The sequence below is a fragment of the Vanellus vanellus genome (assembly GCF_965231255.1).
Source record: "Vanellus vanellus genome assembly, chromosome: 1".
NCBI classification, from domain to species: domain Eukaryota; kingdom Metazoa; phylum Chordata; class Aves; order Charadriiformes; family Charadriidae; genus Vanellus; species Vanellus vanellus.
The window spans coordinates 17,928,733-17,940,736 of record NC_138905.1 but is presented as its reverse complement, the minus strand read 5'-3'; the positions used below and the strand labels follow the sequence as shown (position 1 = coordinate 17,940,736).

Below are 12,004 nucleotides of genomic sequence, written 5' to 3'. Positions count from 1 at the left end.
TTTTTTTTTTTTTTTTTTCTCTCCATATACCAGAAAGCATTAAAGCTTTTCATGACTTTAAAGATGCTCATAAGGACATCCCAAGAAGGTGCTTCCACATAGCAAATTTGAGTCTTCTGACAATAAACTTTATTTTTTTTATTACTTTTTTGAGTCCTTTCCAGAGAATATTCCAACCATGTATACTGTAAATGATCACTCTGACTGGGATAGATGGATAGCCCTACCTTTGAAGTCCTACTTGCTTCTTAAGGACTGATATTATGTGCTTGAAGTGCTGAAGGTGAAGGTGGTGTTGGGAGGATTCTTTTGAAATGAGTGGAGAACCTCATTACTCTGAGCACTAGCTTTTCCTATTGAACTTGAACTTAAGTAAGCATCTTTGTCTTATGGAAATACTGTGTATGTCCCATGCTTTGTGTTTTGTGACACACAGCACAGTCTTGTCTCCAGCCTTGGCATATGGAGAAAGAGGTTTTCAGTTGTGCACATAATCAAATTAGAAGGGAATAGAGGTTTGTGAAATTTGAAGGGCTTTTTTCTTTTTTGTTTGAGGGGTTTTTTTGGTTGATTGTTTTTGTTTGGTGTGTCTAGAACAAAGGGAACCAAAACCAATACAAAATATTTACGTGCAAGTGTGTTCCATTAAAACATAACCACTTAGCAGTACAAAGTGATTTTTATAAATATTGTATATTGTATATGACCAGCTCATCTAAGTGCCCTGTAGAACTTTGTGTAGGGGAAAGAGGATTAACTGGAGTGTTGGATACATGAAAGCATCCAGCCTTCTTTGCAGGGCAGGATTGTATCAAGAATGAGAGCGTGGTTTCTATAATCTGGAGCAAGGAAATTTGTCCAACTGCTTGAAATTCATGGCTTATTAAAATTAAATATGTACTACCCATTTATTTCTTATGAATTGATTTCCATATTTTTCAGGGTTCACTGCCAGTTAATGAAACTATTTGCAAGGGGAATCGAGGAAAACCATAAAGATGAAGCTGCCTACAGCCAGAGTAGCACTGAACAATTACTATAGACATTGTTCCTCCAATGCGGAGAAGAAAAAATAAAAGCTCAAGGAAATTGAGTAAATATGCATTTTAGTCAAATTGACAAGTATTTTAAAATTTTAGATTTTTTTTTTTATGGCTTTGGTTTAATTTTAGACATTGCATTGTGTAATTTTTTTTAAAATGTAATCATTAAAATATATCTTGGAACAATGTAATCTAAGTTATGTTAGAAAAGAGGACTGTCGTGTATATATATGTATTCACAATGACTGATAAATTCTCTGTGCTTCTCTAGAGAGCTAATTTAGCAGTTGTGTTGCAATAATATCTTAATGTTATAAAACATTGGACTTTCCATTGTCATCAAACTAAGATATCAAGACAAGATATTTTCAATGTCTGAGAAGACATTTTCTGCTGGGAGCACTATCTAGTTGCATGTGGCTTAAATGCTGGACAAAAGTGTTGTCATTCACATCTTTTTTTTTTTTTTTTGAGTCAAATCTTTCATTTTGTAATTCTGACTATACCTTGCAACTTATCAATGCAATTTGAACACACATTCCTGGCTTTAAGTAATAACAATAAGAGTTTAGAAATACTTCGAAAAATAAAAGCACATCTGTATACAGATCATACCTTATCCTATATATTCTATTTGTAAAGGCTTCCTTGCATGATGCTTTTTGGGATTATAAAGGGTTGTATGACCGTTTGGATGATACGCACTGCAACTGAAATGTCTTGCAAGCAACTGGCAGGAATACTTATAATACCAGGAAGGCACAGGCAAAGGAAAATATAAATATCTTCTGAAACACCAGCAAGTTTTAATTTTTTTTTAAATATCTAAAATTAATATCTGAAAAGCTTTCTTCTTCAGTACACAATTCTTTGGAAATTCTATTACATACGTTAAAATGTCTGTACAAAATAAGATGTTGGAATGTTATGTTTAAAAATAAGATTTGATGGTTGAAAGTTTTTTAAATAATTATTTAAATATGAAACAAAATTTGTTTTGTGAAGTCAAGGGAAGAAACTGGCATCTGATAAATCATGAATTGACTGTGCTGATTTGTTTTTTGTAGCAAAAACCATTAGACTCATGTATGGCTATGAAGTGATTACTTACGTTGTGTTCAGATTTGTGTATTGTGACACACACATGTTCTGTGTGTAGATTTGGGGCTAAATTTTGCTTTTTTCATACAGATTTATTCCTGTTTGAGAATCAGAAGTTAGCCCCTGTTCTCTTCTGTCTTTTCTTAAGTGTAAAACTCATTTCATCTGAGGGTTTTTTTGTGTCTGACAGCTAATGATTCTCTGTTCATGTGTGTGTATTGTCACATCTGTCATTCAGCTTGCATTAGTTTCATGTCTATCATGTATTTGCTCTGTGTAAGCCATGGTGATTGGTCAGTTTATTACTGAAGCACTTGAAAATCGTTATAAACGGCTGATTTTTTTTTTTTCTGTTGACGTTATTTACATTCCAGTTTGTGTAATATCAAAATGGTGTGCTATATCTTTGCTACAAAGTATTATTCATACTGCTCTATATGACAAAAAATCACTTGCAAATGATATTTGCTTTAAAGTACAGTTATACAAAGTTCAGGATCTGTTTTTCATTATATAGTATTTCAGGGAAATACTTGAATACTTTTCCAAAAGTAGTGCTGTTTACTTTCATTATTAATGCAATGAGTTGAAATGTTGATTGATCCAATGTTTTTCAGACATCCGTAACGTAAGTATTATGTATACTGTATTTTTAAAGCCATGTTTAATGAGGGAAATGGTACTTTTGACCTAAGAACCTCATTGAAAATGATATGCAAATATTTTTTGAAAGTGTCATTTGTTTAAAAAGCTCTACAGTTATTTTGGTCTGTCCACGAATATTGTGAGAGAACTCAGACTTTGAGTTACTGTAATTCTGGTGCAGGATATGATGGTGCACGCTCAGCTCACCAACTGAGGGCACTTCCAAGGAATTACAGCTATCCAGATCACATTCTCATAAATGAGAACAGAAGTAAATACATCAGTTTACTAGCAAGTCATGAGACCCTTACTTGAAAAATGGAGGCTTTGGAGGCTTAATCTGGTTGTGAATGTATATTCAAATGCTTGGAATATTTTCAATATCTGAAACCGAACACTTGGTGTTTCCACAGAAAGCCACAGTGACGGCTCCCCTTCTGAGAAACAAGCCACCAGAAAAGGGGAAAAGATTGTTCTGTAGTATGGTAATGAAGTGTGAAGTAAATAACAAAGGTGTTTCAACATAATAAAATGGAAAGGTTTTAGGTAATAGAAAAGCTGCATAGTTGCATTTGAATAATTCTATCTGTAGCATATTGTACTAACAAAGCACCATATGTGAGTTGTATGACATGTCCAGTTTATTTGAGAGAGCTGCGTAAGTAATGTCTGCTTACATTTTAATTCTAGGGTTTTTTTTTCTCCGAATGTAGTCTCAGTATGGAAATTATTTATAGGAAAACCAAGTTTGATTTTTCTTTTTTTTTTTTCCCAATCTTGCTGGCTTCAAGATTAGAAAATGTGTTCTGTTTTATGATGCTAGGGCACTTCATTGAAAAAATAAAATCATGTCGTACAGCAATACAGTGGTTTTCTTCTTTTCACAACTTGATTTGAAAAAAGATCTATTGCCAGATTTCTACCAAACAAAGGTTATGCACTCAGTGTAACCAATGTGGGCAAATTAAATCAGGTGAAGTAATTCATAAGCTTCCATTTGGGTTTCCCACAGCTTTGTAGCAAGTGGGAATGTGGACAAATAACAGAGTGAAGAAAAGCAACTAGTGAAGCTGGACTTTGACTAAAACTAAGTAACTCTATCGAGGTAAGCTAAAGATTGAAGGGGGAGAAGAAACTTAGTTATAATGTAAGTATTTAGAGTTATTGATTATGGAAAAATCTAAACTACAAAAAGTCAAAGAAAACTGGTGTTCTAAGGAGTATGAAATGTAGAACCATAAAATCATAGAATGGTTTAGGTTGAAGGGACCTTTCAAGATCATCTCGTTCCAACCCCGCTGCCATGGGCAGGGATGCCTCCCACTAGACCAGGTTGCTCAAGGCCCCATCCAGCCTGGCCTTGAACACCTCCAGGGATGGGGTATCCACAAATTATCTGGGCAACCTGTGCCAGTGCTTCACCACCCTCACAGTAATAATTTCTTCCTAATAGCTAATCTAAATCTACCCTCTTCCAGTTTAAAACCATTACCCCTTGCCCTATCATGACAATCCCTGATAAAGAGTCCCTCCCCAGCGGTCCTGTAGGCCCCCTTTAGGTACTGGAAGGCTGCATAAGGTCTCCCCAGAGCCTTCTCTTCTCCAGGCTGGACAACCCCAACTCTCTCAGCCTGTCCTCACGGGAGAGGTGTTGCAGCCCTCTGATCATCTTTGTGGCCCTCCTCTGGATATGCTCCAACAGGTCCATGTCTTTCCTATGTTGGGGGCTCTAAAGAGTATACAGTAACTAGATGGGGTTTTAGAATTTCATTGCAATAATTACTATGGATGCAGTACATACTCTTAATAAGAAATTAAACATGTTTGCTGTAGATGGACAGTGGGCATAGTAAAGAAGAGGCTTTTCGGGCACTGTGGAGACTTCTGCTGATGAAGTGTATTGGGTTTGCGTGGCAAGGCTTTGGTAGCTGTGGGGGCTACAGGGGTGGCATCTGTGAGAAGACACCAGAAGCTGTGCCCATGTTGGACAGAGCCATATTTGCAAGCAGAATTGAGGAAAACCGTGAAGACGAAACTGCCAACATCCATAGTAGCATTGAACAATTACTATAGACATCGTTCCTCCAATAGGGAGAAGAAAAAACAAAAGCTCAGGGGAATTGAGTAAATATGCATTTTAGTCAAATTGACAAGTATTTTAAACTTTTAGATTTTTTTTGATGGCTTCACTTGAATTTTAGACGTCTTACTGCATTGTGTAATTTTTTTAAAAGCATTGTAATCATTAAAATATATCTTGGAGCAATTTAATCTTAAGTTACAGTTTCCCCAGACTCTGTCCTACCCACTGATGTGCACACAACATACATCTTGCAAAGGCTTATGCATGTTCTTAATTAATGTGTGACTTGTCCCAGTAATTAGGAGGCGGCGAGGCATTCGTTTTGCAATCAGTCATGCCTTTCAAATCCTCTGCAATGAGAGGATTAAAAATTTTTTTTTTGTATTCCATTTCCTACTGTTTAGAAATAATTCTGAACATGTACTTACCAAAACTGCCAACAAGAGCCTGTCTTCAAAAGGCGTTTGCTCCTCTGAGACTGTCATGTGTCCGAAAAGGGGACTTGCTCGTGGTGGTTAGCTATTTCACCTACGGTGCAGTGAGCCCATCAGTGATGTTGGTAGCACTTCTGTGATAACATATTTAAGAAAATTTTAAAAATGCTGCACCAGCAGCTGTGAGAGAGCAGTGGGAGGGAGGGAATAGAGAAACGGCCCGGCAAATGCCTAGGTTGGTGAAGAAGGAGGTGGAGGCAGTGCTCCAAACACCTGAGCAGAGAAGCCTATGGAGAAGACTGTGGTGAGGCGGGTTGTTCCTCTGCAGCCCATGGAGGTCCACAGTAGAGCAGATATCCACCCTGCAGCCCATAGAGGACCACATGTCAGAGCAGGTGGACAATCCCTAAAGGAAGCTGTGGCCCCTGGAGAGCCCATGATGGAGCAGGTTTCCTGGCAGGAGCTGCAGATGTGGAGAGGAGAGCATGGAGGTGCAGGTTTTCAGGCAGGAACTGTGGCCCATGGCAGACCCAAGTGAGAAAAGTTCATGAAGGCGGAGGGAGTAGGAGAGACAAAGTGTTATGAACTATCCACAACCTCCATTTCCCATGGCCCTGTGCTGCTCAAAGTGGAGGGAGGAGGTAAAGGAGTCAAGAGTGAAGCTGGACCTGGGAAGAAGGGGGGGGGGGGGGGGGGGGGGGGGAGGAGGAGGTGGGTTTAGTTGTTTAGTTTTGTTTCTGTCTGTCCTACTCTGTTAATTGGCAATAAATTAAACTTCCCCAAGTTGAGCCTGTTTTGCCCCTGACTGCAGTTGCTGGGTGATCTCCCTGTCCTTATCTTGACCCATGAGGTTTTCATCACGTTTTCTCCCCCTGTCCAGCTGTGGAGGAAGAGGGCCAGAGTGGCTGGGTGGGCACCTGGCGGCTTCTCATAGGGAATTGGTGGTTATTCAAGAATGGGAAGACGGTCAGTACGTAGAATCAGAAATTTCTCTGAACACCTCTGTCTTGCAATTCACGTATTATTTCCCCAGAACTCCTGCCTTAATCCCTATGAAGTAAATGAGTAATGGGGATTCATCATTTTTATTCTCATTAGTCACATTGCTATTATTTCAAAATTTCAACAGGATTGTTAAGTACGTTTAATAGATTCTAACTGGTGTTTAAATTGCAGTAAATGAATTCTGTCCATAACGAAGCAGCAGTCTCCCCAGACTTCTGTCCTACCCACCGACATGCACACGACATACATCTTGTAAAGGCTTATGCATGTTCTTAATTAATGTGTAACTAGTCCCAGTAATTAGAAGGGGGTGGGGCATTTGTTCTGCAATCAGTCATGCCTTTCAAATCCTCTGCAATGAGAGGTTTAACAATTTTTTTTTTATTCCATTCCTACTGTTTAGAAATAATTCTGAACATGTACTTACCAAAACTGCCAACAGGAGGTTGTCTTCAAAAGGTGTTTGCTCCTTTGAGACTCTCACATGTTCAAAAGGGGGACTTGCTCGTGGTGGTTAGCTATTTCACCTACAGTGCAGTTTTGTGCCTTCTTTCACGGGAATCCTCCAGCAATAAATAAAACTAATAGGGTTTTATCTCTTTTATTGCATGTAGAGAAAACTTCAATAGTATAGAACAGGACAAATATAAAAGAGGAAAAAAATAATTATTCATAAAGGAAAAATACTGAATAACAGAAGTGATGCAAATTAAAAAATCCATGGAGACCAAATTCTGAAAAGCATGGAAGAGAACAAGTGTAAAACAAATTTTAAAAAGAAGAAAAATAAAAAAAGGAATAGGAAAACAAAACACAGATATTTATTTTTTTTTATTTTGCTGGAAAGCATTTCTCAGGTATGTGTATTTTAACTGCACAGTAAAGCTAGCACTAAAGGTTTCATAGAATCATAGAATGGTTTAGGTTGGAAAGGACCATGAAGATCATCGAGTTCCAACCCCCCTGCCATAGACAGGGACACCTCCCACTAGATCAGGTTGCCCAAGGCCACGTCCAGCCTGGCCTTGAACACCTCCAGGGATGGGGTCTCAACAACCTCTCTGGGCAACCTGTGCCAGTGCCTTACCAACCTCAAAGTGAAAAATTTCTTCCTAATGTTCAATCTGAACCTGCCCTCTTCCAGTTTAAAGCCATTCCCCCTTGTCCTATTGCTACACGCCCTAGTAAAAAGACCTTCCCCAGCTCTCCTGTAGGCCCCCTTTAGGTACTGGAAGGCCGCAATAAGATCTCCCCGGAGCCTTTTCTTCTCCAGCCTGAACAGCCCCAACTCTTTCAGCCTCTCCTCATAGGAGAGGTGCTCCAGCCCTCGGATCATCCTCGTGGCTCTCCTCTGGACACCCTTCAGCAGGTCGATGTCCTTCTTATGGTGGGGACTCATGAGAGTGGAGTAGAGGGGCAGAATCACCTCCTCTGACCTGCTGGCCACGCTTCTTCTGATGCAGCCCAGGATATGGTTGGCCTTCTGGGCTGCCATCGCACATTGCTGGCTCATGTTGAGCTTCTCGTCAATTAACACCCTCAGGTCTTCCTCCTCAGGGCTGCTCTCCAGCCATTCCCCGCCAAGCCTGTATTTGTGCTTGGGATTGCCCCGACCCAGATGTAGGACCTTGCACTTGGCCTTGTTGAACTGCATGAGGTTGGCTTGGGCCCACCTCTCCAGCCTGTCCAGGTCCCTCTGGATGGCATCCCTCCCCTCCAGCATTTCTACCTCGCCAAAGAGCTTGGTATCATTGGCAAACTCACTGAGGGTGCACTCGACCCCACTGTCCATGTCACCAACAAGGATGTTGAACAGTACAGGTCCCAGTACCTGTTTGAGTAGTTTGTTAGAGTTTGACTATTTACAACTGGTAGACAGAATAAAAGCTTTATCACTGTTATCACAGAATCACAGAATCACAGAATTATCAGAGTTGGAAGGGACCTCTAGAGATCATCTAGTCCAACTCTCCTGCTAGAGCAGGATTGCCTAGAGCACATTACTCAGGACTGCATCCAGGCGGGTCTTGAAAATCTCCAGGGAAGGGGACTCCACAACCTCCCTGGGCAGCCTGTTCCAGTGCTCTGTCACCCTCACCGTAAAGAACTGTTTCCGTGTATTTGAACGGAACTTCCTGTGTTCTAACTTGTGCCCATTGCCCCTCGTCCTGTCACTTGGAACCAATGAAAAGAGCCTGGCTCCATCCTTCTTCAACCCACCCTTTAGATACTTGTATGCCATAATAAGGTCTCCCCTCAGCCTTCTCTTCTCCAGGCTAAAGAGTCCCAGCTCTCTCAGCCTTTCCTCATAAGGGAGGTGCTCCAAGCCCTTAATCATCTTAGTTGCCCTTCGCTGGACTCGCTCCAGCAGTTCCCTGTCCCTCTTGAACTGGGGAGCCCAAAACTGGACACAGTATTCCAGTTGTGGCCTCACCAGTGCCGAGTAGAGGGGGAGAATGACCTCCCTCGACCTACTGGCCACACTCTTCCCTATGCAGCCCAGGATTCCATTGGCCTTTTTGGCGACAAGGGCACATTGCTGGGCCATGGATAATTTACTGTCTACCACGACCCCCAGATCCTTCTCCTCCAAGCTATCTCCCAGCAGGTCAGCCCCTAACCTGTACTGGTGCCTAGCATTCTTCCTCCCCAGGTGCAGGACCTTGCACTTGGTTTTGTTGAACCTCATTAGGTTCTTCTCTGCCCAGCTCTCCAGCCTGTCCAGGTCACGCTGGATGGCAGCACGGCCCTCTGGGGTGTCAGCCACCCCACCCAGTTTGGTATCATCAGCAAACTTGCTGAGGATACACTCTGTCCCCTCATCCAGGTCATTAATGAATATATTAAACAAAATAGGACCAAGTATTGACCCCTGGGGGACACCACTGGTTACAGGCCTCCAACTAGACTCTGTGCCGCTGATCACAACCCTCTGAGTCCTGTCCCGCAGCCAACTCTCAATCCACCTCACTGTCACCTCATCTAGCCCATGTGAAGACATATTTCTCAAAAAATTTGGGGCCGTGCTCTGTATGTCCGCTCACAAACTTTACCAAAATAACAGCATGGCTGGAAGAGGTGTTAAAGGAGAATTGTAAAAGCAGCTTCCTGTAGCAATGTGCAGCGTTCTGAAATGACTGTTCAATTTAATCTGCCAAATATTTATTTTTCATGTTAATATTTAGCAACTGTATTTTAGGAAAGGGGAGATAGGGCAGCAAGAAGAAATGCTTGGTTAGTACTTCAACACTGCTGTGGGTAAGGTGCTGGGATAGCAACTTGCACCAGCTAAGGGTCTGCCCCACAGACCTCCTCACATCTTCTCGCAGAGGGTGGTTGCACACAGAAATACCTAAGCCATTCCTGGTAGATGTTTGTGTAACCTGTTCTTCTGAGCTTTCAGTGATGTATATTCTGCGAAGCAGTTTAGCCATCAGAACAGACTGCTTCAAGATTTTTATAGTTAGAAAACTTTGGTTACTCAACTGAATCTCCCTTGCGGCATTGAAGTGCGCTTGGTCTGTCCTTGGTGGCTCAGGGAACTGCTCATTCCCTTCAGGGAAATTCCCTACCGATGCTGTTGTGGGGCCTCTCACTCTTCTTTGCTTTGCCTAAACAGTATTAATATTCAGGCAGAGAAGGAAAAAAACACAATATTTGAGCACATATCGATCTCAAGAAAAACTGCTTGGAGCTGATTTCTGCTTACCAGCAAAGAAGGGACACGATAGCAAGAGAGCTGGTATTGGCAGGGTTGCTCCAAAAAAGGTGTATCTGCATAAAATCCTCAATCAAATCCAACAGTTAGTTCCTAGGTATAATGTTTTCACAGAATGCTGTCTAAAGCTCTGATGAATGCATTTGGAGATACCTCCCCTCGGCAATACCTATCAGATAAATAACTACTCTGAGGGTTACACTGCTGGTAGGTGCTGCCATGTCCCGAGCCCAAGAGGAATCAATCCAGTAAGTAGCTCTCAGGTGGTTGGAGCCCCCTACTTCCATCTTCTCTCGTGATGCTGGAATTTTCTAGGGAAAACAGGCAAAACCTGAACACCCTGGTGTTGCTGTAGTGGCGATTTCCTAGCAAAGGTTTTCAGAAAATACTCAACACATTGGTAGCGGTACCAGCAAAGAGTAAACATAGGCGTATTCTCTCACCAGAACAGCAGATTGTGCTGTTTGCTCTCCTCTGTGCGTAAGCAAAGCTTTGAGCTAACAAAATAATTTATATTCTTTCCTGCATAAAAGAGTTTGCAGACTCGATGGAGGAAGGTGAGGCGAGGAGGAAGGTGAGGCCTACTGCCGGCCGTGCTCAGAGGAGTCCATCCTCAGGCTGTTGCGGTGGGAACAGCAGGCAGTAACCCTTCCTCTGGATGGACTAGTGCAGAAGAGGGACGACGTGATGTCCTACTTTGGGGTAAAACAGGAATATCAAAAGATCTGGGGCTGTGCACACTCAGTAGCCTAAACTCAGCCTCTCAGCCAACAAAACGTTGCACTGCACCTGTGTGAGTTTGGGGACTGAAGGCCATTGCTGTCTGCCCTGCCTTCATCTGTTGGAGGAAATTTCGCTAGTGTGGGATAGATCTGCCCTGTAGCACTGCTGTGGAAAAGCACAGCAGGAATTTATTAGCAAAGTAGACTGTGTTCAGCTTTTTCATTGGAGCTAAAAGAGAGGGAAAAGGAGGTGAGGAAAAGGTTGTTGATTCACCCTGTCCCTTACTGAAAGAACCTGACACAATGCATCTTACATTACACATGCAAGGGGAGTGGGAGACTTGTGCTCATTTCTACCAGGGTTTCTGATTTCTATCTTCCAGCAAAGGCTACTGAGATACCAGAACTCCTTCCTCCACTTGGCGTGGGTGGGGCTAAGGAAATGAATGCCATACCCTTTCAAAAGCACCTGTAGCTGTAGTTGAATTCCATTCAGTCCCAGGACACAGCATACATCTGCCAGTGGTGACAGCAGTGGCAAAAGGAACTACAGTTACTGTGGTTTTAATGTTTCTCCTAAAGCCACTTGGGTGGTATTGCATCTCTGCTGTCTTCATAAAGACTCGGAAACATGCATCAGGTCATGATGATCAGTGCCCTTTCTACTGACACTGACTGAAGTCTTAGGCAGTACCAGCTGGCTGTGGGCCATGTGAAAGTGCAATCAGAAGACATCCATCGGGAAACGAGGTTGCCATTATCTTTAAGCTAAGGCCACAGACATTTTAGCAGAAAAGATGTTGATGATCATGTAGTTGTTGTCTCTCATACATGTTGAAACATATGCTGGGAAACCCTGGTATGTACCAGGAGAAAGATGTGGGTATCCTCCACAGCTGCATGGCCTACAGTGATGATCAGGAGCAGCCTGCAGTCATCAGGAGCACTGATGTGGAGTACACCTTGCAAAGGACCTTAGGGTAGGCTGTGCATCTCATTGATGGCTCTGACACAAGTCATGCTGTGCCTCCAGAATGCAGAAGTGACTCTGTGAGCAACAACCAACAGGGAGCAGACAAGACAGGTTATACAAAATAGAGGATGTGACTGTCCCACTCTACACTGCCCTTGTGCAGCCCCAACTCCAGTGCTGTGTGCAGGTTTGGGCACCTCAGTGTAAGAAGGACATCAAACTATTGGAGTGTGTCCAGAGGAGGGCAATCAAAGTGGTGAAAGGTCTCAAGGGCAAGACT

General features: G+C 42.3%; 1 protein-coding gene across 1 annotated transcript in view; it reads left to right on the top strand.

The window, feature by feature from the left end:
* The window catches only part of CERK (ceramide kinase), a 43,291-nt gene extending 39,654 nt beyond the window's left edge, over positions 1-3,637 (top strand). The window contains exon 13 of the mRNA XM_082479456.1: positions 943-3,637. Coding sequence (XP_082335582.1) covers positions 943-1,042 — 100 coding nt within the window. The 3' untranslated portion in view covers positions 1,043-3,637. The remainder of the gene's footprint in view (positions 1-942) is intronic.
* Positions 3,638-12,004: the final 8,367 nt, after the last annotated feature.